The 27,930-nt window shown below is 56.1% G+C and overlaps 1 protein-coding gene across 1 annotated transcript in view; it reads left to right on the forward strand.

Annotated features, from left to right (window-relative positions):
• PLPP3 (phospholipid phosphatase 3) overlaps positions 1–24,176 on the forward strand; it is a 36,364-nt gene extending 12,188 nt beyond the window's left edge. The window contains exons 2-6 of the mRNA XM_029046496.1: positions 10,067–10,224; positions 13,239–13,543; positions 15,121–15,178; positions 18,913–19,089; positions 22,826–24,176. Coding sequence (XP_028902329.1) covers positions 10,067–10,224; positions 13,239–13,543; positions 15,121–15,178; positions 18,913–19,089; positions 22,826–22,951 — 824 coding nt within the window. The 3' untranslated portion in view covers positions 22,952–24,176. The remainder of the gene's footprint in view (positions 1–10,066; positions 10,225–13,238; positions 13,544–15,120; positions 15,179–18,912; positions 19,090–22,825) is intronic.
• The last annotated feature ends 3,754 nt before the right edge of the window (positions 24,177–27,930 follow it).

Raw genomic sequence — 27,930 nt, forward strand, 5'->3', positions numbered from 1 at the left:
ACAGAGTTGGTAGACTTCTGGTCTAAGGGGGCAAGGGAGGACAGGTATTGAACAAGTTAATCAGGTCAGACAGTTCCTGACCTATGCGAAGGTCCCTGTGTAATGGGGAGGGAGATGGGGTATGTAATTCCCTCCCAAACCCGGTCCTCTCCCAGACTTCTCTATCACTGTGGATGGCACGACCATCCTTCCAGTCTCTCGGGCCCGCGATCTCGGTGTCATCCTTGACTCGTCTCTCTCGTTCACCCCACACATCCTATACGTTATCAAGACCTGCCAGTTTCACCTTTACAATATCGCCGAGATCCGCCCTTTCCTCTCCACCCAAACGGCTACCTTACTGCTACAGGTTCTCGTTATATCCCGGCTAGACTACTGTGTCAGCCTTCTCTCTGACCTCCCTTCGTCCTCTCTCGCCCCGCTCCGGTCTATTCTTCACTCCGCTGCCCGGCTCATCTTCCCGCAGAAACGATCTGGGCATGTCACTCCCCTTCTTAAACAACTCCAGTGGTTGCCTATCGACCTCCGCTCCAAACAAAAACTCCTCACTCTAGGCTTCGAGGCTCTCCATCACCTTGCCCCTTCCTACCTCTCCTCCCTTCTCTCTTTCTACCATCCACCCCGCACGCTCCGCTCCTCCTCCGCCCACCTCCTCACCGTCCCTCGGTCTCGCCTATCCCGCCGTCGACCCCCGGGCCACGTCCTCCCGTGGTCCTGGAACGCCCTCCCTCCTCACCTCCGCCAAACTGATTCTCTTCCCCTCTTCAAAACCCTACTTAAAAGTCACCTTCTCCAAGAGGCCTTCCCAGACTGAGCTCCCTTCTCCCTCTACTCCCTCTACCTCCCCCCTTCACCTCTCCGCAGCTAAACCCTCTTTTCCCCCTTTCCCTCTGCTCCTCCACCTCCTCCTTCCCCTCCCCACAGCACCGTACTCGTCCGCTCAACTGTATATATTTCCATTACCCTATTTATTTTGTTAATGAATTGTACATCGCCTTGATTCTATTTAGTTGCCATTGTTTTTACGAGATGTTCTTCCCCTCGACTCTATTTATTGCCATTGTTCTTGTCTGTCCATCTCCCCCGTCAAGCCCGTCAAACGACAGGGACTGTTTCTATCTGTTGCCGACCTGTTCATCCCAAGCGCTTAGTACAGTGCTCTGCACATAGTAAGCGCTCAATAAATACTATTGAATGAATGAATGAATGAATGAATGAATATTGAATCCCCATTGTTCAAGTGAGGAAACTGAGGCTCAGAGAAGCAAATTGATTCACCCAAGGTCACAGTAGACAAGCAGCGGAGCTGGGATGAGAATCCAGTTCGTCGTCCTCCTCCCAGCCCCGTGCTCCACCGAGTTTGAACCGGCACTACTGCTGCAGGTGGAAAACTCAGAATGCAACAGTCTTCAGTCAGTCCAGCTATCCACAGTCTTGATCGAGCACCTGCTGCGCACAGTGCTCTGCACACACAGTACTGAGCACTGTACTGAGCCCTGAGGAGAAGACATCAGAGTTAGTGAACTCCTCTTAAGGAGCTTTCAGTTATCATTGTATTATACTCTCCCGAGTGCTTAGTACAGTGCTCTGCACACCATAACTGCTCAGTAAATACGATTGACTTTCAGTCTGCTGCATGCAGCGCGCTGTACTGAGCACTGAGGAGAGGACAGTAGAGTTAGTAGACACCATCTCTGTGCTCAAGGAACTTACAGTCTATAGGGTGCAAAGCACTGTGCTGAGTGCTGAGGAGAGGACAATAGAGGTAGGTGAGGGACAGCTCGGTTTAGTGGGTAGAGCCTGGAGGCCAGACCTGGGGGTCAGAAGGACCTGGGTTCTAACCCGGATCCACCACCTGTCCACTGTGTGACCTTGGGCAAGTCACCTCACTTCTCTATGACTCAGTTACCTCATCTGTAAAATAGGGATTGCAACTGGCAGCCCCATGGGGGACGGGGACTGTGTCCAACCAGATGACCTTGTATCTATGCTTAGAGCAGCGCTTGGCACAAAGTAAGCTCCTAACAAGAACCATAATTATTACTATTATTACCCTGGAGTGTAGTGGTTGATGATGATGATGGTATTTGTTAAGCGCTTACTATGTGCCAAGCCTTGTTCTAAGCTCTGGGGTAGGTATATGGTAATCAGGTTGTCCCACATGGGGCTCACAGTCTCAATCTCCATTTTTTTACAGATGAGGTAACTGAGGCACAGATTGGTGGTTGGTGACTGGAGGCCCCAGAGCAGGTCCCGGTCCGCCCAATCCACAAGGTGCTGGCTGCAGGGGGTGCGGCTGGGCCCAGGGGAAGGGGTACGGAGGGACCAGGGGGTGGGGGTCTTGGGGGCAGGGTCAAAGAGCCCGTTGGAGAGAGGCGGTGGGGTAGAGGGGGTTTAGAGTAGGAGGTGGGGCCCTGTCCACAAGCCCGAGGCCTCTGCAGGGAAAGGGGGCATCTAGGCCTTGTGGGCCGAAAGCGGGCCGGCCAGCGACGAACAAAGAGGCCTTTGACTGAGGCCGGGCTTCTGCCGCAAGGCGTCCAGGGTGGGCGGGAACTTGGACGGGGCCGGGAGAGGGATGGAAGGGGATGGGGGCGGGTTGCTGGGGGGGTCGGGGAGAGGAGGAGTCTTGCTCTCGGTGAATGCTCTGAGGTCCGGCCTGCAGCGGTCAATGGAGGGTCTTCTGACCAAGTTTTCATTTACCACCCTCCCCCTCTAGACTGTAAGCTCACTGTGGTCAGGGAATGTGTCTGTTTATTGTTCTACTATACTCTCCCAAGTGCTAGTACAGAGTTCTGCATACAGTAAGCGCTCAAATAATAGGACTGACTGCCTCACGTGCCTGCTCGTCCTGTCCTCACTGTCTGTTCTGTCCTCCTCCTGACCCCCATCCCTGCCCCCTGGCTTTATTTACATGTGCTCGATCAATCCATCAGTGGTGTTTATCGAGCACTGTACTAAACACTTAGGAGAGTACAATACGTCAGAGGGGGAAGACACATTCATTGCCCACAAGAAGCTTCCATTCCAGAGGACTTGGACCCGACTTCTGGCCCCGGCTCTGGCCCCAGCCTGCTGGGTGACCTTGGGCAGGTGGCTTCACCTCTCTGGGTCTCGGTGTTCTCCCATAGACCGGAGACTTGGTGTCAGCCGCCCCGCGGGACACCATGAGGAGAAGCACCAACTCCTGATGTCAGGCCACCCTGGGAAAATAGACCCCGAAAGGGCAGCCCCCGGTTGTGGCCCAACCCTTGAGCTCAGGGGAGGTCAGGGGTGCCCGGCCGGGAGCTGGCAGGGTTGGGCAGCAGACAGGGGAGAACCCGGTGAGGCTTCCCAGGGGTTGCCAGGCCAGATGCCTTGTCATCTGGGGCTGCAGCCGAAAGCCCCACACCAGGCCGGCCGTGTGCGGGGACTGGATATTAGCCGTTTGGGGGGAGAGTGCAGCAGCGGGCAGAAACAGGGCAACGGTCTCAGACCCAAGGCTTCGGGAAAAGCGTGATGGTGGCCAGCAGGCAGAAATAAGATGACCATGTGAGACCCGAGGCTTTTTGGGGGTCAACACCTGGAGGGGAAAAGAAGACAGCAGCAGGCACTGTGGGTGATAATAATAGTAATTAATAATCTTTATAGTACTTGTTAAGCACTTATGGTGTGCCAAGCACTGTTCTAAGCACTGGAGTAGATGCAAGTCATTCAGATGGGAAACGGTCCCTGTCCCACATGGGGCTCACACTCTTAATCCCCATTTTGCAGATGAGATAACTGAAGCCCAGAGAAATGAAGTGACAGCAGACACGTGGCTGATCTGGGATTAGAACCCAGGTCCTCCTGACTCCCAGGCCTGTGCTCTATCCACTAAGCAACACCGCTCCTCAGCAAATCAAGGTGGATACAGTCCCTGTCCCATGTGGGGCTCACAGTATCAATCCCCATTTTCCAGATGGGGTAACTGAGGCCCAGTGAAGTGACTTGCCTAAGGTCACACAGCGGACAAGTGGTGGAGCCAGGATTAGAACCCATGACTTTCTGACTCCCAGACCCATGCTCTCTCCACCACACCATAGAGCGCAGCAGGAACGATCGGAGCGGCACGTGGGCGTGGCGGTGTCGCCTCCTACCTGGCCACCCTCACTTCTGGGAGGAAGTCATCAGTACTTCTGGGTCATGGTTAATGAAGTCTATCCAGGTCATGGCTTATGAACCATTGAACCGAAGGGTTTCCCCCAGTCCCCAGAAAGTAACTGCAGCAGGGTCAGTTTCCATGGTGAGAGATGGCTAGGATCACTTGACTGGGTCCTCACTTTGACCCCCAGAACCTGGGGCATCTGGAAGAAGGGAGGTTGACCAGGAGGCTGGGGCTCCTGGACCATTATTCTGGAGTCTGGACAACCCTAGTCTGGTCTCTGCTCTGTGGAGAGAAACCCTAATGCCAACCCAGAGCTGTGGTCACTGAGTATAGCTGGTGGGAACCTCATGGCTGAACCAGAGATTTATGGAGACGGGGTAACTAGGGGAGAGTCAGGGATGAAGAGGCAAGAGTCAGGGATGTGGGATGGTCCCTGCTGGTTCACTGGGGGAAAGTCAGGGATGGAGAGGAAAGAGTCAGGGCTGTTGGATAGTCTGTGCTGGGTCACTGGGAGAGAGTCAGGAGTGTTGGACCATCTGTGTTGGATCACTAGGAGAGAGTCAGGGATATGGGATTGTCCATGCTCGGTCACTGGGGGAGAGTCAGGGGTGGAGAGGCAAGAGTCAGGGTGTTGAATGCTCTGTATTGGGTCACGGGGGGAGAATCAGGGGTGTTGGATGTTTTATGTCGGGTCACTGGGGGAGAGTCAGAGGTATTGGAGGGTCTGTGCTGGGTCACTGGGGAGGAGAGTCAGGGGTGTCGGATGGTCCATCACTAAGCAAGTGTTTGGGTGTCCAGAAGGACAATCAGACCACACTTCTCCCCAGCGTTCTGTGGGAAATAGTGGTCAGCGCTAGGGAACCGGGGCCAAGGCTGGGCTTGGGGGAGTCGCTTCAGAGCTGACCTTCTCGGGTCTGGCTGGTAACCATGACACCGAGAACTGACTTTGCGCCCAGAAAGTAAAAGAAACCAGCCCGGGGATAATGGAAGTGAGGCAGCGGACCCTGAGTCTGCTTTCTGTTCCCTTCTGGTGGAGCCGCTGCTGGGTGGGCAGTCAGGGCTGTGGTTAAGGGCTTTGCCAGATTTGAGTCTGGGGCCCTGGGAGTGGAGGGACGGAAACCAGATGTGTTTGCAAACTTGGGGGCCGGGGCTAGGGGCTGGGGTTAGGGTCTAGGGGCTTCTGGGCCGTGGCTAAGTGAGAGGGTGGGTGCTGGCCGGGAGTGGGGAAGGGGGGATGGTTTCTGGGGCTGGGAGCTGCCAGACTGGGGTTGGGGCCTACTGGTGAGCCCATCGCAGGAAGGGTTGGGGGTTCTGGTATGATGCGACCCGGTCCAGTCAAGTTTCTAAACGTCCCTGGGCCCCTGGCTTAGCCACTCTCCTTCTGCATCACCAGAAAGATGCTCTCTCCAGCCTGACCCGACTCTCACCCTCCCTGGGCCTCAGTGTTCCCCTCTGTGCAATGGGGATGAGCTCTCTGCCCTCCCTCTATGCCCCCTGATATGGAGAACTCTGGGCGCTGACTGAGCTGTTCTGGTGGTGGTCACGGTGCTTGGCACAGAGTCAGCACTCAATACACAGCCCAGCTGGCGTCCCTGTGCTGAGGCCAAGGCTGACCGGTCCAGCCCCAGGCAGCAGGGCGGGGGTGGAGGGTTAGGGGAGGGAGAGAGCCTCGGGTAGACAGGACGGTCTGTCCACGGCCCATCTGAGCTGTGGGTCTGGCATCCCTGCTCGTATGGAACCTTCATGAGGACCAGGATGCACACGTGCACACACGTGTTTGTGTGTGTGTGTGTCTGTGTGTGTCCATCCGTCTGACCCACCGGCATCGGATGTAACCCAAACGCTCAGTCTGTCCTTGCCTGACCTCAGGAGGCATTCAGTAGATACCCCTGCTGGATGGATGGATGTCCTGAGCACCCCCAGCCTGTCACATCCCCCTGACAATCCCTCCCCCATCCTCCATGTCATCCCCTGCCCACCCCGGTCCACTACATCCCTGCCTGTGCTGGAGCAGGAAGTGGGAGGGGGAGCTGGGCCCCGGGTCTAGGGGCTGGGAGGGTGACGGACAGTGCTGGGTCCGAGACTCCCCCGCCCCCCCGGGCCCCTCGCAACCCGCGGCATCATTGTCAAGGGCAGCGGAGACGGGACCCCCTGTGGCGCTGCCCCTCAAGCAGGCGGGGCGGCGGGGCCGGAGCGGGCGGAGGCTCCATGGCGACGGTGGACGAAGCTCTGGGCAGTGGCAGCTGGACAAAGCCCCGGCGATGGCGGGAACAGGGAGGCTTTGTGAAACTCTGCAGCTCGGGGGGGCCTGGGGGCCGGTCCCCCCCTTAACCTCCCCCCTCTTCTTCCCCACCCCTATTCAGCTCTTGTGGAGCTGGGCCACAGGGCCAGTGTGGCTGGTGGGGGAGGAGGCCGGCGCTAGGAGCCCAGTCCTCTCTGGAGCTGGGAGTGGGGGGGCTTCATGCAGAGGGAACGTGGCAGCTTCTCGGTGGGAGGCAGGGGTGGTGGCTGCCTCTGCCCTGTTCTGGCTGTGCCTCAGTTTCCCTAAGTAAGGGCACAGAGGGCAGCTCTCTCCTAGGGCCTAGCCAGATGGGGGCGATCACAGACAGCTGGTGGTGGACACTGGACCGGGCGGTACCAGCGGGCTAGGAGGTAGGGGCCTGCCGGGTGCTGAGCGGTTCGGCTCTGCGACCTCCCCTAGATGGGGAAACTGAGGCCTAAAGAGGCTGAGTGACTGGCCTGAAGACCCATGGCAGAATGGGGTAAAGCTGGGGTGAGAACGCAGGCCTCCTCCCTGTGGTGCTTTCTCCCTTAAGCCACACTGCCTCCTCAGATGGTGGCCCTGGCCCCCCGTGGGAGGTTAAACAGGGGTCCTGGTGGCCTCCGGGTAGGTTTTCTGGACGCTGGGGAGGCTGTGCCTGTGTCTTGAGGACAGGGGAAGGACCCGCCAAGGCAACCCTGCGAGCTCCTGGCATATATGCTGTGTGTCACACTCTGTGTGCTGTGTGAGTTCTGTGCCCCGAGTGTGCACCGGGTGTGTTGTCTGTGCAACTGTGGGTGTTGAGTGTGTCCCGAGTTCTTGTGCTGCGTGTGCACCTCGTGTGTGCTTTGTTTGTGCACCTCGTGTGCCTGGCACGGCCTCCCCTCCGCTCTCGGCCACAGCGGTGTGGTGCCGTTGACCGCTGGAATGTTTCCGGTTGGGAAGGTGTGGAAAGCGGAAATGAATTTCTAATTAAAAAATGATTAGCCAATCTGGGAAGGGCAGCTGGCGGGATCCACGCCGGACCTGAAAGCGTTCGGGCGGGGAGGACCCGGCTCTGGAGTGCCCACGCCCCCCTCCTCTGCCCGGCGGGGGTCCGTGCAGGCGGCCGTGCACAATGAGGCATTGATGGGCAGCCACGGGTCAGTGCTGTCTGGCTCTGGCGGGGGCTGGGGAGGGGAGGAGACCCCGAGGGGCTTGGAGGCCCAGAGGGTGCCCTATGCTGAGTGCCCACCCTGGACCGGGCACTGAACCGAGCTCAGAGAGAGTCCTGGGATCCAGTGGAGGGAACCCCCGGACCTGCACCCCGGGAAGACCCGGCACGTCGACCAATACTTTGGTCCCGACCCTGGGCTTCCATTTGCTAGCGTCTGAGTCCGTTTTCTCCCCCGCTGCTGGGTTTTAGGTGATTGGCAAATCCTTCCCTTAGGCTGCAGTTTCCCCTCTCCTCTTGTTCCTCCAATTCCTTGTGCTCTGTCTGCAGCGGGCACCCAGTACAGTATTTTTGCCGCTACAGTGCTCTGCCTGCAGTGGCCACTGGCTACGGTGCTCTCCCTACGTTAGGGCCCTGGATCAATCAAGCAAGCAGTGGTTTAGAGAGCCTACTAAGTGTGAAAACTGCAAACATCTGACATGACTGCAGAGCAAGGGACTGTGGGTGTGTATTGTGAGTACACGTGTCTTTCCACCCATACAAACACAAACACACACACATTCTCTCTCTTTCTCTCCTGCGCAAAAGTCTGTGTCAGGGATGAGTTCTACGTATGTGAAGGGGAGATGTGGAAAAATAGAAAAGTGGATTAAATGGAGAGAGCACTGTACCGTGTGCTTGGGGGGGGCAAAAGATGTCAAACAGGTGTGCCCTCCCTGGGGGGGCTCACGGTCTGAAGAGGAGCACTGAGCCAGGAAGGAGAGATCCTGGTAGACCGTAAATTCCTGTTAACTCTGCCTTACTCTCCCAAGTGCTCGGTACAGTGCTCTGCCTACAGTGGAATGGCAGTTCCTCGAGGGGAGAGATTGTGCCTGCTAACTCTGTGTACTCTCAAGTGCTCAGTGTCGTGCTGTGGACACAGTGGACTGGAAGCTCTTTGAGAGGACAGATTGTGTCTAATAACTCCACTGTGCTCTCTCAAGCACTCGGTACAGTGCTCTGTACCCAGTAGACTGTAAGCTCCTTGTGGGCAGGGACTGTGCCTGCTAACCCTATGTTGTCCTCAGAGTGCTCAGGACAGAGTAAGCCCTCATTATGAGAAGCAGCACGGCCTAGTGGCAAGAGCACGGGCTTGGGAGTCAGAGGATGTGGGTTCTAATCCCGGCTCCACCACTCGTCTGCTGTGTGACCTTGGAAAGGTCACTTTACTTCTTGGGGCCTCAGTTACCTCATCTGTAAAATGAGGGTTAAAACGGTGAGCCCCATGTGGGACAGTCCCTCTAGAGGGAAAGCTCATGGTGGGCAGGGAATGTGTCTGTTGTTATACTGTAATAATAATAATAATGTTGGTATTTGTTAAGGACTTACTATGTGCAGAGCACTGTTCTAAGCGCTGGGGTAGATACAGGGTAATCAGGTTGTCCCATGTGAGGCTCACAGTTAATCCCCATTTTACAGATGAGGTAACTGAGGCACAGAGGAGTGAAGTGACTTGCCCAGTCACACAGCTGACAAGTGGCAGAGCCGGGATTTGAACCCATGACCTCTGACTCCCAAGCCCGGGCTCTTTCCACTGAGCCATGCTGCTTCCCTCTCCCAAGCACTTAGTACAGTGCTCTGCACACAGTATACACTCAATAAATATGATTGAATGAATGAGTGACAGGGACTATAAAATGTCTGACTTAATTACCTAGTATTTACCCCAGTGCTTAGAACAGTACTTGACACATAGTAAACACTTAACAAATACCATTATTATTATTATTGTTCTTAATTATTACTAAGAGATGCTGATTAATTGATCTGGCGCTGAGGCCAGACTGGAGGTCGGACGTAATATTGATTTTTGGCTTTGCGGCTTGTGCCCCAGGGGTCTTCTCAGAGATCCTCTCCCCATCTCCAGGCTCAGAGAACTTTCCAGACAGGCTCGGTACCCCCGGCAGCCTGGCCCGGGGCAGAGCCGGGTCCGGGAACCCGGCCTTCTGGCCACAGGCCCGAGCTTGTCACCCTGGGTTGCCCCACACCAGCCCCTGGGGTCCGGGGCTCGGTGTTTGGGGCGGGCACACCGGGCCGTGGCGGCGTCTGCAATGTCAGCCAGCGGTGGCTCCCGACGGCGAACCTCGGGGCTTTGATCCCAGTGCCAGGGTAAATCAGGATAAGTGAATTGTTGTGACGGGAAGTACTTGGGGATCCCAAATGTAAATAACTGGGAATTCCAACGCCCAGAGATCCCAAAGCAAATAAATCCCGGCGGGCAGGGGAGCGGTGGGCGGAGAGGCGGGTCGGGGAGCGGTCAGCGGTCGGCCCTCTTTGGGGTGTTGTCTTTTTAAAGGGAGCGTTTTGGTCCGACTGCATCCAAAGATGTGCAGACCACCGGCGGCCGAATGGTGCCGGGCTACCCGGGTTCTGACCCCGGCTCTGCCCCCGGCTAGCTGCCGGACCTCGGGTCAGTCGGGACCTCGGTGGGGTGACGTCCCTCCACCCTCCCTCCCTCCCGTGTGACTGAGCCACGTGTCCACCCTCACAGCCGGACTCCCATTCCTGGTCATCGAAACCAACGCGGTCCAGCCCTATCACCGTGGCTTCTACTGTGGAGACCAGAGCATCAGGTACCCGCTCAAGACCGGCGAGACCATCAGCGATGCTGTGCTCTGCGCCGTTGGCATCGTCATCGTCGTCCTCGCCGTAAGGGTCCTCGTCCCCCTCCCGCCCTCTTCCCACACCCCTTCCTCAGTCTGCTTCCCGCCCACCCCTCCCTATCCCGCCCACCCACCACCCCGGCCAACTGCCCCCACCCAACCCCGTTCTCTGTTTGCCCGCCCTCCCCGGTCCGTTGACCACCCACCCCGACTCTGCGCATCCATCCCACCATCTCCTACATCCGGTCACACTGAATTCACCCAGAATGCCTCTCCTATACCCCCCCAACCCTGCCACCCCCAGCTTGTCTGTAGGAGCATGACATAGGGGGTGGGTGAAAGATGAGCAGGGGCGCTCACCCTCCCTGCCTCCGAGGAGCGAGGAGCCCAGCTTTGTAGGAAGAGCTTGGGGCTGGGAGTCCTGCGTTCTATCCCAGCTCTGCCCTTGACTTGCTGGGTGACCTAAGAGGGTCACCCACTCTCTCAGGGCCTCAGTGTCCTCCTCGGTGAAGTGGGGTTCCGATCCCTGTTTTCCCTCCCTTAGAATGGAGCCCGTAGTGAGACGGGAGCCATGTCTGTTCAGACTCCGGTGTCTGCCTAGGGGCTGAGCGCAGAGCTTGGCACAGGGTCAGCACTCCGTAAACAAACCCTGTAGGTAGTGGGAGAGGTGTCCCGTCCCACCCCCCCGGCCCCCAGAGGACCTGGCCTGGGTTTTCAGGGGCCCGACTGGCATCTGCCCCCCAGTGACACGGCCTATAATAGGCTGATCTGGAGCCATGGTGGAAGGAGAAGCCCCCCTCCCTGGCCCCCGTGGCAGGAGATATGGAAAAATCAAGTCACTTCGCCGTTAGATGTAACGCAGATACCAAAGCGATTGAAGCATTCCGTGTTCTCCCCAGTGCTCAGTGGGCCTCCCCTCGCTTCCCCTCCCTGCCGCTGGCTCCGGCAGGATCAGAAGAGCAGGATCCGAGCACAACTTCTGGGCCTCGCCTCTCCCGGCCCGCCCATCTCACCCTCAGCCAGCCACGGGTCAGCGGGGTAGGCGGTGGCCCGAGGGAGCTTAGACCTGGACGCTGGGCCGGGAGGAGTGCCGACACACCCCGCGGATGGTTCACCAGTGTTTGCCCACGTATGGTAGTCCCAGGAGACATAGTCCCTGTGACCTAGGGGGACAGCTGCCCCCTCCCGGGTGTGGTGGGCCAGGGAGATTCAAGCCGTGGAATCTCTGGGTGGGACCGGCCACCCCCCACGTGCCCCAATCTGGCCTCGAGCCACTACCCTGAGGGAAGGGGTACCCGGGGCTGATCTCCCGGCTGGATTGCGCAAGGCCAGTGCCCGCCCCGGGATCGGGGAACCCCCAGTCGGCTGACGGGAAATGAGAACCGGGGACGGCGGGAAGTCACAGGGACCCAAAGGTCAGCAGGGTCAGAAACTCAGCCCCATGACCGGCCAGAGAAATCACCCTCCCTTCGGGACCCAGCCCCCACAGACACTCTGGGCTCGGGGCTGACTGGGGGCAGTGATCCCTGGACCCTGGGAGAAACCGTGTGCTGGTTGCCTTCATGGACACCCACCCTCACAGGTAGTGATGGACCATCCAACTCCTTTGACTGTCCCTCAGTGACCCAGCACAGAACATGCCATGTCCCTGACTCCCTTAGAGGCCCAGCATGGACCATCCGACACGCCTGACTCTCCCCTCCCCGTCCCTGACTCTATCTAGTCTATCCAGCATATTACCATCCAACATCCCCAACTCTCCCTTCCCCATCCCAGACTCTCTCCAGTGACCCAGCACAGACAATTCAACGACCCTGACTCCTCCCTCTCCATCCCAGACTCTCGCCTAGAGACCCGTCACGGACCCTCCAATACCCCTAACTCTCATCTCCCGACTCTCCCTTCAGAGACCTAGGACAAACCATCCAACACCCCCGACTTTCCCATCTATGTCCCTGATTCTCCCCCAGTGACCCAGCATGGATACCCAAAGGTTTAGCTAATTATCCCTTGCACTTTTGGGTGAACAAGACATTATTATAGTATTATTATGATAATAAAGGTAGTCATTAAGTGCTTACTCAGTGACCAGCACTCAGAATCCCAGTCCTACAAGGGGCCCAAAATCTGAGTGGGAGGGAGAGAAGGGTTGTTAGACTCATTTTATAGATGAGGAAATTGAGGCCCAGAGAGGTTAGGTCACTTGCCCAAGGTCACAGAGCAAGGCCAGTGGTGGAGCCGGGATTTCGACCAAGGTTTCCCGGCTCCCCGTCCCATGTTCTGTCCGCTGGACCACGCTGCCTCTCTAGCACTATTCAGAGACTCGTCATCTCCCCACGGGGTCTGGGTTTAAATTTCCAGCCCCTCATGGATGAGGAGAGCGCAGTGCCGATGGAAGCCAGCACTGGGAAAACCAGCGGCAAAATCCAGGTCCCAGAGTACATCAATCAATGATATTTATTGAGCGCTTTCTGTGTGCACAGCATCCAACTAAGCCCTTGGGAGAGGACAATATAACAGCGTTGGAAGACACATTCCATGCCTATAAGGATGCCTGTCTACTTGTTTTGTTTTGTTGTCTGTCTCCCACTTTAAGACTGAGCCCATTGTTGGGTAGGGATTGTCTCTAACTGTTGCCGAATCGTACTTTCCAGGCGCTTAGTGCAATGCTCTGCACACAGTAAGCATTCAATAAATATAATTGAATGAATGAAGGGGGTTCCAGTCAAGAGGGAGGAGCTTAAATGCCAGCTCCAGAACCACCTAGGGATGACATCAGGAGGATCCCCCAGAACCCATTCAGCTCCTCCTGCTAAATGCCCCCAGCCGCCCTTGCCCACCCTTTCCCCTTCTATTGATCCCCCATCCTCCCCCTGCTGACCTCTGCGCTCCCCACCAATTCCCCACTGACTCCCATTCTCCCCAACTGACCCTCGTCCTTTCTGCTAATCCCCATCCTCCCTGCTGACCCCGTTCTCCCTGCTGACCCCATCTTCCCCTGCCGATCCCGTCCTCCCCACTGAACCCTGTCTTCCCCGCTGACCCCATCCTCCCCTGCAGATCATCACCGGTGAATTCTACCACATCTACTACCTGAAGGCGCCCGGGCCGGGGCCGGGGCTGGGGCCTGGGCCGGGATCGGGGCAGAACCCATACGTGTGCGCGCTCTACAAGCAGCTGGGCTGCTTCGCTTTCGGCTGCGCGGTCAGCCAGTCCTTCACCGACATCGCCAAGGTGGCCGTGGGCCGCCTGCGCCCCCACTTCCTGGACGTGTGTAACCCCGACTTCAGCACCATCAACTGCTCGCTGGGCTACATCCAGGACTATAAGTGCCGCGGACCCCTCGGCAAGGTCCTGGAAGCCAGGTGAGATGTGACCCACGGCGGCTGACCTCCAGGAGGGCTGGAAGGGGGGAATGCCACACCTGGGGCCGGGCCCTGCTCTGCCCTGTACCTGAGGGGTCACTCTGGACAAGTCCCATCCCCTCCGGACCCCATTTTTTTTGCTGCTGTTACTGTTTTAGGTTTTTTTAAAGTGGGATTTGTTAAACCCTTACTATGCGTCAAGCACTGTAATAACCTCTGGGGTGGATACAAGGTTATCGGGTTGGACACAGTCCCTGAACACATGGGGCTCGCTGTCTAAAAAGGAGGGAGAACAGGTATTTAATTCCCATTTGACAGTTGAGAAAACACAACACAAAGAAGTTAAGTGACCCACCCAGAGTCACAAAGCAAGCAGTTTGTTAGAGCTGGCATTAGAACTCAGGTCCTCCCAGGCCCGAGCTCTTTCCATTAGACCACACTGCTTCTCAAATTGTTCAACTGTGAAATGGAGATAAGATCTCTGCTCTTCCTCTTTAGACTAGAGCCCAGGACAGGGATTGTAGACGATCTGAATCTTGTATCCGCCCCATTGTTTAGCACAGTGTCGGGCCCAGAATGAGTGTTTAACAAATACCACCATTTATTATTAGATCTAACACAGTCCCTGTCCCACATGGAGTTCACAGTGTAAGGGGAAGGGAGAACAGGTATTCCTATTTTACAGATGAGGAAAGTGAGGACCAGAGAAATGAAACGACTTGCTCAAGGTCTTCTAGCAGACCACGGGTGGAGTCTGGATTAGAACTCAGGTCCTCTGGCTCCTAGGCCACACTGTATATATACTGACAAATAAGACCATAGTTGAGAATGAAGGAATTGATTCAACTGATTCAATAGACAAGGTAATGAATGAATCAGGAAGAAACCGACAGATCCGTGTCTGCTGTGGTGGCTGATGGGATGATATGACCAAGACGGTGGGGGTTAATCAAGGCAGGCCTCCAGGAGGAGGTGGGTTTCAGGAGGGTGTGGAGGTGGAGAGAGGTGAGGTGTGGTGGGTTTAGGTATGTTGGGGGTTAGGGTGGCTTAGTGGAAAGAGCACGGGCTTGGGAGTCAAAGGACATGGGTTCTAATTCTGGCTTTGCCACTTGTCTGCTGTATGACCTCGGGCAAGCCGCTTAACTTTTCTGTGCCTCAGTTACCTTGTCTGTAAAATGGGGATTAAGACTGTGAGCCCCACGTGGGACAACCAGCTGACCCTGTATCTATCCCCGTGCTTAGAACAGTGCTTGGCACGTAATAAGTGCTTAACAAATTCCACTATTATTATTGTTACAATCGTAGAAGGTCTCCTGGAGGAAGTGGGTTTCAAGAGGTGGTAGAGATGAGGAGAGCTGTGGTCTGGTGGTTTGGGGGTGTTGGGAATTAAGCAGGGAAGACTCCTGGAGGAGGTGAGTTTCAGGGGTCCGTGAAGGTGGGGAGGGCTGCGGTCTGGTGGGATTAAGGGAGGTGGGAGCGTGTTCGGGCGGGGAGAGGCAGAGCATGAGTATGAATGGCTGGGGAGGAGAATCAGCATCCGGATCTCACACTGGGTCTTTGGGTCTGTCTCCGTCTAGGAAGTCCTTCTTCTCGGGCCACGCCTCCTTCTCCCTGTACACCATGCTCTATCTGGTGGTAAGTGCCCCCTTACAACCAACCCCTGCCCTCGCCCGCTGATGCGGAGGATGGGGAGGGGAAGGAGAAGGGCCGTCCTGGGGAGAGGATGGACGATGGACGGCAGCGGGGAGGGGGGAAGGGAGACTCAGCCTCCACCTCTGTGTGGACTGCAGAGCAGTAACCAAAGCTGGGCTGACTGAGGGCTCTCTCCCAAGTGCTCAGTACGGGGTCTGCGCGCCATCAATCAATCAGTGTCATTTATTAAGCGCCTACTGTGTGCAGAGTGCTGTACTAAACGCTTGGGAAAGTACACTACAGCAGAGTTGCTAATGTGATCCTTGCCCACAAGGAGTTTACAGTTTACAGTCCCCACCTGGTTACTGCTCAATAAATACCATCGTTGGTTTGATTGCAGAGCACTGTACTAAGCCCAGAGAAAGAATATCCGGGTGGGAATTAGACATGGCCTGCTTTGTGTCCTTGGGCAGGTCACTTAACCTCTCTGGGCCTTAGCAGAATTATTAGGGGTTTGAGCTTTGGGGGCCACATCACCCTTCTTCCCTTTCTTCCCCTCCTCCCTCTCTCTGTCCCTATGTTTTTTCTTCTATTTTTGTGGTATTTGTTAAGCGCTGGCTATATGCTAGGCACTGTACTAAACCCTGGGTATATAATAATAATAATAATGATGATGATGCTGGTACTTGTTAAGCACTTACTATGTGCCAAACACTATTCTAAGCACTGGGGTAGATGCAAGTTAGGTTGGACACAGACCCTATCCCACGGAGGGTTCACTGTCTCATTCCCCATTTTAGTGATGAGGTAACTGAGGCACAGAGAAGTGAAATGACTTGTTCGAGGTCACACGGCAGACATGTGGCAGAGCTGGGATTAGAACCCGTGACCTGCTGACTCCATTAAGTCACAAGCTAATCAGGTTGGGCAGTCCATGTCTTATGTGGCGCTCACAGTTTTAATCCTCATTTTATAGATTACATAACTGGGATCCAGAGAAGTTAAGTGAATCGCTCAAAGTCACACACAGATAAGTGGAGGAGCCAGGATTAGAACCCAGGTCTTTCCGACTCCAGGCCCATGTTCTATCAAGTAGGCCAAGCCGCTTCTCTCCCCTCCTCCCTCTCTCTTCCTCTCTCCCCCTCCTGCCCTTTTCCCTCCTCCCCCCTCCTCTCCTCCCCCTTTCCCTCTCTTCTCCTCCCTCTTCCTCCCCTCCTTCCCCCTCCTCCCTTCCCCCCCTCCCCCCCTTCTCCCCTCCTCCCCTCCCTCAACCCCTTTCCCTTCCTCCTCCTCCTCCCCCACCCCAAGTCACACCGCGCTCCCTCCAATTCTGCGGGGCCCAGGCTGTGGAGCATGACCTCTTGACCCCGCCAGGGTGGTCAGCAGCCTTAAGGTCCCCGAGGAGCAGCTGGGAACAGCAGGCAGCCAACTCCCCCTCTGCCGGCCTCCTTCCCTCCCTGCTTCCCTTGCTCCCTCCTGCATCTGGTATTTACTCCGCGCTGACTCTATGCCCAGCACTGTGCGGAGCGCTGGAGCGGAGGCAGGAGAATCAGGTCGGATGCAGGCGCAGGGTAGGGGAGCCAGAGCCCAGAAGGGCAGAGGGAGCCCAGCGGGCTGGGGGCAGCAGCAGGGCCGGGACCGGACACCCCTAGCCGGTCCCCCCTCCATTCCCGGACCCGCTGCTCCCTCAGGAGCCAGCGAGCCCGGTGGGTTCTGGGCATCTGCGATCCTCAGAGCCACGTCCATCCGTTCCTTGGAGTCCCCAGCCCTCAGCCCCCCCAACGCGCCCACACCCTCTCACCTCGGTTTCCCCCTCGGCCCCTCGCCTCAGTTTCCCTCCACGGCCTCTCCCTTCCTCCCCGGCGGCTGGCCGTCCCCGCCCCGCCCCCCCGTCTCCGGTCGGCCGCAGCCCTTGACCGCTTTGGTTTGCGGGCAGGACTCCCGTCCCTTCTGGTCTCTTCCTGCCGCCTGCTCTTCCTTTGGCTTCCCGGTTCCCACAGGAACCCGGAGAGAGGCCTCGGGCTCCGCACTGGAGCGGAAACGCCACGGTCCGGACGATGGACTGACGGATATCGCAGCGGCCTGGCTGCACACCCTTGCCCCCCTCAACCGGCCAAGAATCTTCTCAAGCCCCTCCTGCTCCTCCTCCCCCAACCCCCTGCTCCCATCCTCCTCCTCTTCTTCCTCCTCCTCCTCCTCCTGTCCCCCCGGGGCCAGTGCGTGACAGGCACCGGGCACCGCCACCAGGCACGGACTCACCCACCTCAATCCTGGGGGGCCTTTCCCTCTCCAAACTGGGGAAGCCAATCCCTCAGTCCTGCCCTTGACAATCAATCAATCGTATTTATTGAGTGTTTATTTTGTGCAGAGCACTGTACTAAGTGCTTGAGAGAGTACAGTATAACAATATAACAGACACACTCCCCGCCCACAACAAGGTTAGAGCCTAGAGGGAGTGACAGGCTTTAGTATAAAGCAATAAATTACAGATTTGTACATAAGTGGTGGGCTGAGGGGGAGGGGTGAATGAAGGGAGCAAATCCAAGGGCAGACAGTCCTCATTCTGCACTTCCTAGTGAGGGCTGGGCTCTGTATTAAATGCTACCAGGGTCAGACCAAGGGTCCAGGGGCAGCCCCCGCCCACCGAGGCGCTTCCAGTCTGGTGGAACGGTTCTACCGTGTTCCTGGCTGAATGTTCAGTCCCCCATCCACCCCTCCCTGGAAGAAACTCCCAAGCTGCTCCAAGCTGTATGTTCCAAGGCCCAGAGGGCATCTCAAGAGGCCTTCCCTGACTAAGCCCCTCTTTCCTTTTCTCCCCCTCCCTTCTGCACCGGCCTGACTCGCTCCCTTTATTCATCCCCCCTCCCAGCCCCTCGGCACTTACGTCCAGTTCTGTCATTTATTTATTTCTATTAACGTCTGTCTCCCCCTCTAAACTGTAAGCTCATTGTGGGTAGGAACTGTGTCTGTTTATTGTTGTATTGTACTCTCCCAAGCACTTACTACAGTGCTCTGCACCCAGTAAGCGCTCAGTAAATACGACTGAGTGACAGAAGGCTTCTGGAGCATGTCACAGAGAATTTGGGAAATGGAGCCATCATTAGAGCAGGCAGAAGACCCTAGCTTCGGTGCTGGTCCCACGAGGGCTCGGGGTCGCACCGGTTTGGGCCGAGAAGGGCTCGTAGGCCCAGTCTTCCCGATGGCCTAGTGGCAAGAGCCCGGGCTTGGGAGTCAGAGGTCACGGGTCCTAATCCCGGCTCTGCCACTTGTCTGCCATGTGACCTTGAGCAGGCCACTTAACTTCTCTGTGCCTCAGTTCCCTCATCTGTAAAATGGGGATTGAGACTTTGAGTCCCACGTGGGACAACCTGATTACCCTGTATCTACCCCAGTGCTTGGCACATAGTAAGCGCTTAACAAATACCATCATAGTTGTTATTATTCAGAGCTGCAGCAGCCTGACCGAGTATGTTTATAGCGGGGAGGGTGCTCTGGACGATGGGGCTCACTTGATCCTTGGGGGCCCTCCAGCTTTAGTGGGGTCCCTGTCCCCCCTCACCCGCTTCAGAACGCACCCCCATTTCACAGAGGAGGGAGCTGAGGCCCAGAGAGGATAAACACCAGGCTCCAGGAGATCAAGGAAGCCGGGGCCAGGCTGGGGCTGGAACCCAGGCCTGAGCCCCGCTGACCACCCTGTCTGTCTCCGTGTCCCTCCCCTCAACCCCACCCCCCTCCAGCTGTACCTGCAGGCCCGGCTGACATGGCGAGGAGCACGCCTGCTGCGACCTTTGCTCCAGTTCACCCTGATCATGATGGCCTTCTACACCGGCCTCTCCCGCGTCGCCGACCACAAGCACCACCCCACCGACGTCCTGGCCGGATTCATCCAAGGAGCCCTGGTGGCCGGCTGCATCGTAAGTCCTGCAACCCCTCGGGGCCGGGGTGGACCGTCCACCCGGCCGTTTGTCCGTCCCGGGCCGAGGTGTTTCGGGAGGTGTTTCTCCGGGAGGGGACAGAAGACCGGAGGGGAGACGGGTCCGATCACTGAGCGGGGGCTCTCGGAGAGGAGGTCCGGTTTCTGGATCGATGGATTGATCGATTGGAGGGTCGGGGTCCGCCTGACTAGACGGGCCGGTCTCCGCCTGCTTCGGCTGGCCGGGTGGTCTCGGCGGCCTGCCCCGCCGCGACCGGAGCGCGCTGGGGCCGGCTGGCCGCCAGTGGGAGGTCAGATTTGGAGGAGGAGTTCAGGGTCACGGCCTCTCTCAGTCTGCCTCTGGGAGCAGCTGTCCGGGGCCATGCCGCGAGGCCTCTTTGCTGCTGGGAGTTTTGGGACCGGCCAGAGTGATGGTCACCACACGCTGAGGGTCAGGTGGGCGGGCTCTGAGCCCAGAGGCCTGGAGCAGGAAACCCTCTGTGTCCGTTCCCCGTGTGACCTTTGTCCTGCCGACTAGTGTTCTGCCCATAGTGGGCGCCTGGTCCAGTGCTTTGCCCACAGACTGGCACTCGGGCTGTGATTGATGTCAATTTAATAATAATGTTGGTATTTGTTAAGCGCTTACTACGTGCAGAGCACTGTTCTAAGTGCTGGGGTAGTTACAAGGTAATCAGATTGTCCCACATGAGGCTCACAGTCTTAATCCCCATTTTACAGATGAGGTAACTGAGGCACAGAGAAGTTAAGTGACTCGCCCACAGTCACACAGCTGACAAGTGGCAGAGCTGGGATTCGAACCCATGACCTCTGACTCCAAAGCCCGTGCTCTTTCCACTGAGCCACGCTGCTTCTCAGTTTCCCAAGAGTCAGGGGGGTTGGATGGTCCATGCTGGATTCCTGGGGGAGAGTCAGGGATGGAAAGGAGAGGGTCAGGAGTGCTGGATGGTCCGCACTGGGTCCCTGGGGAGAGTCAAGGGTTTGGGACAGTCCGTGCTGGATCACTGGGAGAGAGTCAGGGACTCTCAGTCTTGGACTGAGGTCTTCTAAATCCCTGGAAAGGGATAGCTCTGGCAGTCCACCTCTTCTCAGTAATGAATCAATCAATCAATGGTATTTACAGACACAGAGTGCTTACTGTGTGCAAAGCGCTGTACTAAGGGCTTGGGAGAATACAATACAACCGAGTTGGTAGACCCATTCTCCACCCATAAGAAGCTTATGGTCTAGAGCGGGAGACAGACATTACAATAAATTACGGATATGGACGTAATTGCTGTGGGGCTGATGGCGGGGTGAGCTAAGGGTACAAGTCCATGCGCAAGAGCGATGCAGAAAGGAGAGGGAGTCGGGAGAAAAGTGGGTTTAGTTCAGGAAGGCCTCTTGGAGGAGATGTGATTTTAATAAGGGTCTGAAGGTGGGCAGAGTTGATGGTCTGTCAGATCTGGAACAGGGAGGGAGTTCCAGGGCAGAGGGAGGACATTGGCAACCCCCACCTCCACCCTGAGCCTCCCCCAGCCCCTCCTGGGGGTTTCCCCTTATGGCCACTGGCCCCGCGTCAGCTACCGCTAACCATTCCTGAAGGGTTTTCCCCAGCCGAGCCCCTCGTCCATGCGACCGGCCCCTGCCCCCGCCGGACCACCGCCCCTGCCCGCCCGGTCTGTGAGCCTTGGCCCCGTTGACCCCTTTCCTTCCCCGCTGACCAGCCAGGCCCGATCACCTTATCGCGGGGGGCCGTGACGTCAGCCCCGCCGGGGGAGCATTTCCTCCTGTAGGCCACTGGCGGACACAATGAAGCCAGTGTGACCTTTACCCTCGACCTACGATGTGGTAGTTTTTGCACACGCCCTCCCTGGTCCAGGAAGTGCCGGCTTGTCCGAGGTAGAGCAAACACTCCTCCCCGAACATGCTGGGACACGGACAGACAGACAGAGGAGGAGGAGACACGGTCCCTGCCCGCGTTGGGCTGCCAGTCTTGTGGGGAAATAGGAGACATGCACACACACTCCTCCCTCTCTCTCTCTTTCTCTGCTGTGAGAGTGTGTGTGAGAGCACAGGGATGTGCCTGTGACTCAGAATTTGGAAATGTTCCCCTGGGCCTCAAGTTTGGAAACCCAGAGCCAGGTCTTTCCGAAAAAGGAATTAAGGAATTGTTGGAACTTAGGTTGACCTTGGTCTGCTTGAAAGTAGGAAAAAATCCAGTTGGTTTGTCAGTCACAGCTGTTTACTGATAGCTCATGAGGGAGGAGGATAGAGTTGGTAGACATGAAACCTACCCCCAGAGCTTCCAGCCTACTGTGTGCCGAGCACTGTACTGAGAGCTTGAGAGAGAGTAATGGAGTTAGTAGAGATGATCTCCATGTCCTCAAGGAGTTTATAGTCTGCCGCTTGCAGGGCGCTGTTCTGAATACTTGGGAGAACACAGTAGAGTTAGTGAATATGATTCCCGCCCTCGAGGAGCTTCCAATCTGGCCGGGAAGACGGAGGCTAAAATTATTTTCAGATGGAAGGAATAAGAGAATGAGAAGATGGATAGATGAATAAGTTGTTTAAATAGTGCAGTGTGAAAATCAGTGCCGAATCAGTGTGAAAAATGCCGATGGGTGGATCGGCATGAAAACGTGCTGAGGTGGCTGTAACAAAGCAAAAGGAATCAGGGAGAGCTTTCTAGAGGAGGTGAGGTTCCAGGAGGACTTAGAAGCTGCTTACCTTAGTGGAAAGAGCATGGACCTGGAAGTGAGAAGGACCTGGGTTCTAATCCTAACTTTGTCACTCGTCTGCTGCGTGACCTCGGACAAGTCACTTAACTTCTCTGTGCCTCAGTTACCTCATCTGTCAAATGGGGCTAAGACTGTGACCCCATGTGGAACAGGGACTGTGTCCCACTCGCTTACTTTGTATCTACCCCAAGGCTTAATACAATGTCTGGCACATAGTAAATGCCTAATGAATACCATTTAAAACAAAGAAAAGGTGGGGAGAGCTGGGGTTTGATGGATTTGAAGGAGCATTTGTGAGACGTCGGTTGTGGGGGAAAGGAAAATGAGGTGCGGTGCACAGATATGAGCTTGGAAGGAAGAGAGTGTGAGCTGGGGTGTAGTGGGAGAGGAGCGAGGATAGGGATGGGAAGGGGGGCTGATGAGGGTGCTTTAAAACTCCTGCTTGAGCTGGAGGGAGATGGGTGACCGTGGGAGCCTGAGCAGGGTTGGACCAGGCACAGGAGTGGTCCCGCCATGGGGCGTTGCTGTGTGGACATAGGGGTTCTATCCCCCGAGCTGCATTGGCTCTGTGGCCGTGTCATTGCCTGTGGATCGCAAATGAGAATTTGCAGCCCTTCCCGGACTGCCCGTGTTCTCTAAGTAGGATCGCCAGGGGAATGGATGATTCCTAGCCAACCTCCAGCCTGGGTCATCTAGGGGACTAAGGGGTGTCGGATGGTCCATGCTGGGTCCCTGGGCACAGTCGGGGGCGGAGAGGGGAGAGTCAGAGTTGTTGGATGGTCCGTGCTGGGTCACTGGGGGAGAGACAGGGGTGTTGGGTGGCCCATCGCAAACCGAGAGGATGGCGATGCGGCAGAGCAAAGAGGACCCAGTTCGTCCTCGTGCCCCCCAGCAGGAATGGATGCCTGATCCCCGGGGCTGATGGCACAGAGCGACCGCAGGAGTGTTGGAATGAGCGGGAGTCGGAGCTGACCTCTGCTCTTTACCCTTTTTCTCTAGGTCTTCTTCGTTTCCGACCTCTTCAAAGCCAAGACCACCTTCTCCCTGCCTCCCCCAACCCTGAGGCGGGAGATTCTCTCGCCCGTGGACATTATTGAACGGAATAATCACCACAACATGGTGTAGCCCCCGGCTCGCCCCGCCAGCGCCCCCCCCGCCCCGTCTCATCCGACAGTAGAATGTAGGGAAAGACTGGTTTCCATCCGCCCACCGAGGACGCACCAGGGCCCCTCGCTGTTCGGCGAGTTGGCCGCCGCCCGACCAGGGGGTCCTGAGGGCTGGAGACCCCCGCGGCTTTGAGGTGGCGGGGGGCGGGGTTGAGGTGTTCATGTTGTAGTGAACACCGGCTCCTGGAGCGAGCACCGATCCGAGGCCGGGGGTGCCACCCCCCGGCCAGCCGTCCACGCTGACCCCAGAGCTTCTCCATCTCTGGCCACCGTGTCCCAGGAAGGAAGCAGCCACAAAATAAGCTTTGACCCTGAGAATGCCCAAACGGTCTGCGTCCTCCACCCCATCCCTGTCGGAGGGGAAGGCGGCGGAAAGGGATCTGTCCAGCAGGACTGGCCCCGGGCCCCCGGTGCCTGGAGGACGCCCCGCAGCCCAAGTGGCCACCCCGGCCGCCCCGATGGGGAACGCCTCCAGCCCTTGGAGGCCACTGCGTGTCACTCGGCCGGTCCGAGAGGCAGTAGGGTGGCTCCAGGGTGACTCCGGGGTGACCGGAAGGCCAGACGTCAGTCCGGTTCCTCCTCCTCTCCCGACAAGCCCGGCGACCTGGGTGAGTCGATCGTCCGAGCGGAGTGCCCCGTCAAGAATCGGCCGGACGCTCGGCGGGTTGGCCGCCGCCCCCTCTCACTGACCACGGCGGGGTGGTCCCGGTCTGCCCCTCTAGGGTCACCCCGAGAGCAACCAGCCAGGCTCACTCTCCCGAAACCTTCCGTCCCCGCCACCCCCCCCCCGACTATAGCCAGCTATGACTTTTATATATATAAATATTCTATAAATAATGTATAAAACATTAAAAATTAACTATGTAAGATATTATTTCCTAAGCCGTTCTAGATATATCCACTACGACCATCGTGTGTCCTGACCTGTGTCGTTACCTGTCTCTCAATTCCACTAAAGCCTTGTAGTTCTGTGGTAGTCATTGTTTTAAAATGAAAATAACTGCAGCTACAGCTAGACAATTGTATAAAAGAAAAGGTAAAATCGCCCATATTTTTGTAATGTTTCCTTTTGTAAAGAGAAGATTATTCGAAGACTTTTGTAGACTACAAAATTAAACTTTGTATCTGCGAAACTATAGCTGTATGAATGTGCTTTTTAAATAAAAGCTCACAAAGTAACAGACGCCCTGCTCAGAGCTGACGTGGTTTTGTCCAGATGGTGAATGTGTCCAAAAGCGAGTCCCCCGCCCCACCCCAGTCCCACTCTTTGTCTTTGGGAGAGGGTCCCCCACATTGGGGAGGGTTTGAGTGAGTGCGAGGCGGGGGTAGCTCCAGCCCCTCATTCATTCATTCATTCATTCATTCAATAGTATTTATTGAGCGCTTACTATGTGCAGAGCACTGTTCTAAGCGCTTGGAATTTACAATTAGAGAAGCAGCGTGGCTCAGTGGAAAGAGCACGGGCTTGGGAGTCAGAGGTCATGGGTTCAAATCCCCGCTCTGCCACTTGTCAGCTGTGGGACTGTGGGCAAGTCACTTAACTTCTCTGTGCCTCAGTTATCTCATCTGTAAAATGGGGATGAAGACTGTGAGCCTCACGTGGGACAACCTGATTACCCTGTATACCCCAGCGCTTAGAACAGTGCTCTGCACATAGTAAGCGCCTAACAAATACCAACATTATTATTATTATTACAATTCGGACCGAAGGGCACGGACAGAATCCTCCAGCAGCCTGGGTGGCTACTGGCTCCAAGTCCCAGAATGTTTTGGGACCAAAATTGAGCATGGCCCAAAGTTGGGAGGTAAGAATGGGTCACATCCAGGATGCCTTGGGCTACAGCCTGCCTCGGTCTGCAAGTGGACATGCGGCATTTCCGGGGGCATTCTCTGGGAGAGTCTCGGATTCAAGCCCAACCCTGCCTGGCAGAGATGGATAGTCAGTGACACCAGGATTTGGGGGCGAAGGCTTTGACTGTTGACCTCTGGGCACAGGGTGAGACTGTGGCCAAGTGTGGTCCAGGAGCCAGGTGACCAGGGCTGTGGGGTCAGGGGACCCAGGTACGAGCCTTAGCTCTGCCCCTGCCTGCCGGGAGACCTCGAGCAGGTCACTGGAATCCCGTGCTCCAGCCGCCTTTGCTGCCAAAGGGGAGAAGGATCCTTGCCCAGCGGGGAGAGGGCATGAGTGAGAGAGGTGAGCTGCGGGTGAGCTTCGTGAGCCGCAGTGAACTGCGTGAACTGCAGGAGAGCTGCGGGTGAGCTGCATTCATTCATTTCATTCATTCAATAGTATTTATTGAGCGCTTACTATGTGCAGAGCACTGTACTAAGCGCTTGGGATGAACAAGTCGGCAACAGATAGAGACAGTCCCTGCCGTTTGACGGGCTTACAGTCTAATCGGGGAGATGATTAGCTGCAGAATGCTGGAGTGAGCTGCGGTGAGCTGCACGGAAGCTGGGTGAGCCGGACTGAGCTGCACGGGAACTGGGTGAGTTGCAGGTGAGCTGTGTGAGCTGCTCCAGAGCTGCAGGTGAGCTGCATGGGAACTGCAGGACTGCCGTGTGAGCCGCCCCGCTGGTGGAGAGGCTGAAGGTGAGGGATGATTGTGGTCGTCCCAAAGCCTTGACCCCTGAGCCGGTGGGGGGTGTCTCTGCCCCGGGAGTGGGCACGTCCAGCCGGACCGGGAGGGGCCGGAGGAGATGGAGGGTTGGGTTTGCATGGTGCCCGATTCCGCCGTCCGGGACCAGTGTCCAGCCCGGCTCTGAGCCGCCCTCCCTGGGGAGAAGGGCACCTCTACCGAACACGGTCCCGCTGGGCCCACCTGGTTTCCTGGTTCCGGCCGGGCCGTGGGTCGCCTCGCTTTAAAGTCCTCAAACAACTCACCCCCTCTTACCTCACCTCGCTTGTCTCCTTCTACAGCCCAGTCTGCGCACTTCACTCCTCTATTGTTAACTTTCTCACTGTTCCTCAATCTCATCTATCTGGCCGCCGACCTCTCACCCACGTCCCGCCTCTGGCCTGGAACACCCTCCCTCCTCATATCCGACAGACAATGACTCTCCCCACTGTTTAAAGCCTTACTGAAGGCACATACATCTCTTCCAAGAGCCCTTCCGGGACTGAGCTCCCCCTTTAATCTTCTCCCACTTTTCTGTGTCACCCTGACTTGCTCCCTTGATTCATCCCCTCTCCCAGCCCCACAGTACTTATGTACATATCTGTAATTGTATTTATTGATATTAACATCTGTCTCCCCCTTTAGACCGTAAGCTCATTGTGGGTGGAAAATGTGTCTCTTGTACTCCCCCAAGCACTTAGTGCAGTGCTCTGCACACAGTAAGCATGCATTAACTTCTCTGTGCCTCAGTTACCTCATCTGTAAAATGGGGATTAACTGTGAGCCTCACGTGGGACAACCTGATTACCCTGTATCTACCCCAGCACTTAGAACAGTGCTCTGCACATAGTAAGCGCTTAACAAAAACCAACATTATTATTAAATATGATTGACTGACTCCCTCCTTCTCCCCCTCCTCTCCTGCTTTCCCTCCTCCCCCACTTCCTCGTTCTCCTCTTTTTCTTGTTTTGCTTTAACCTTCCTTTCCTTCTCATCCCCCTCCTCTTCATTTTCCTCCTCCTCCTCCTTCCCATGTCCTTTTTTCTCCTTTTCCCCTCCACCCTCCCTCCCTTCTCAACCAATCAGTAGTATTTATTGAATATTTACTGTGCACAAAATGCTGTACTGAGCTTTGGGAAGAGTAATAAAATAATAATAATGATGGCATTTGTTAAGCTCTTACTATGTGCGAGATACTGTACTAAGCACTGGGGTGGATACAAGCAAATCAGATTGGACACAGTCCTTGTCCCATGTGGGGCTTACAGTTTCAATCCCCATTTTACAAATGAAGTAACGGAGGCCCAGGGAAGTGAAGTGATTTGCCCAAGGTCACACAGCAGATAAGTGATGGAGACAGGATTAGAACCCACGACCATGACCTTTTGACTCCCAGGCCTGTGCTCTGTCCACTATGCCATGCTGCTTCTCCATAGAGTACAATAGAGTTAGACACAAGCCCTGCCCTCAAGGAAGTTCAGTGGCCTAGTGGATAGAGCCCGGGCCTGGGAGTCAGAAGGACCTGGGTTCTAATTCCAGCTCCACCACTTGTCTGCTGTATCACCTTGGGCAAGTCACTTGACTTCTCTCTGCCCCAGTTACCTTATCTGTAAAATGGGGATTAAGACGGTGAGCCCCATATGGGACACGGACTATGTCCAACCTGACAACCTCATATCTACCCCAGCGCTTAACACAGAGCCTGGCACGTTATAAGCACTTAACAGAGACCTTAAAAAAAGGAGTTTACAATCTCCTCATTTCTTCTCTCTTTCTCCTTCCCCTTCTGCTTCTCTAATTCTTCCTCCTCACCTTGCAGCTTCCTCTCCATGCACTTCTGCCAGAGCTAAAGTCTCCGCAACTTCGAAGCATCCGGAATGCGCTCCTCCTCCTGGAAGCCTTCCCTGATTCATCCCTTACCTCCCCATCTTGTTCTCTCCTACTGCCCACTTCACCCCCTCTGGCTCAACTCAGCACGTGGATACCAAAGCCCTCACCACCTCTCCTTTAGTCCTTACGTACATATATTATGGACTCTATCACTGCCGGACCTGTAACTTGTTCAGCTGTCTGCCTCCCCCGTTCAGCTGGAGGCTCTTCGCCCAAGTGCCCAGTGCAGTGCCCTGCACAAGGGGTACTGGGAACTCCAGAAGGGATTATTTATAATAATAATAATATTAGTGGTGTTGGTCGACTGCTTGCTTCATGCCAAGCACTGGAAGAAGCGTTGGGGTTGAGGTAGCCTATGTAGATTGGACACGATCCCTGTCGCACAGGGGGCTCACAGCCAGTTTCTAAATTGTTCTCTCCCCCTTCCTTC

The sequence above is a fragment of the Ornithorhynchus anatinus genome, chromosome 18, assembly GCF_004115215.2.
Source record: "Ornithorhynchus anatinus isolate Pmale09 chromosome 18, mOrnAna1.pri.v4, whole genome shotgun sequence".
NCBI lineage: Eukaryota > Metazoa > Chordata > Mammalia > Monotremata > Ornithorhynchidae > Ornithorhynchus > Ornithorhynchus anatinus.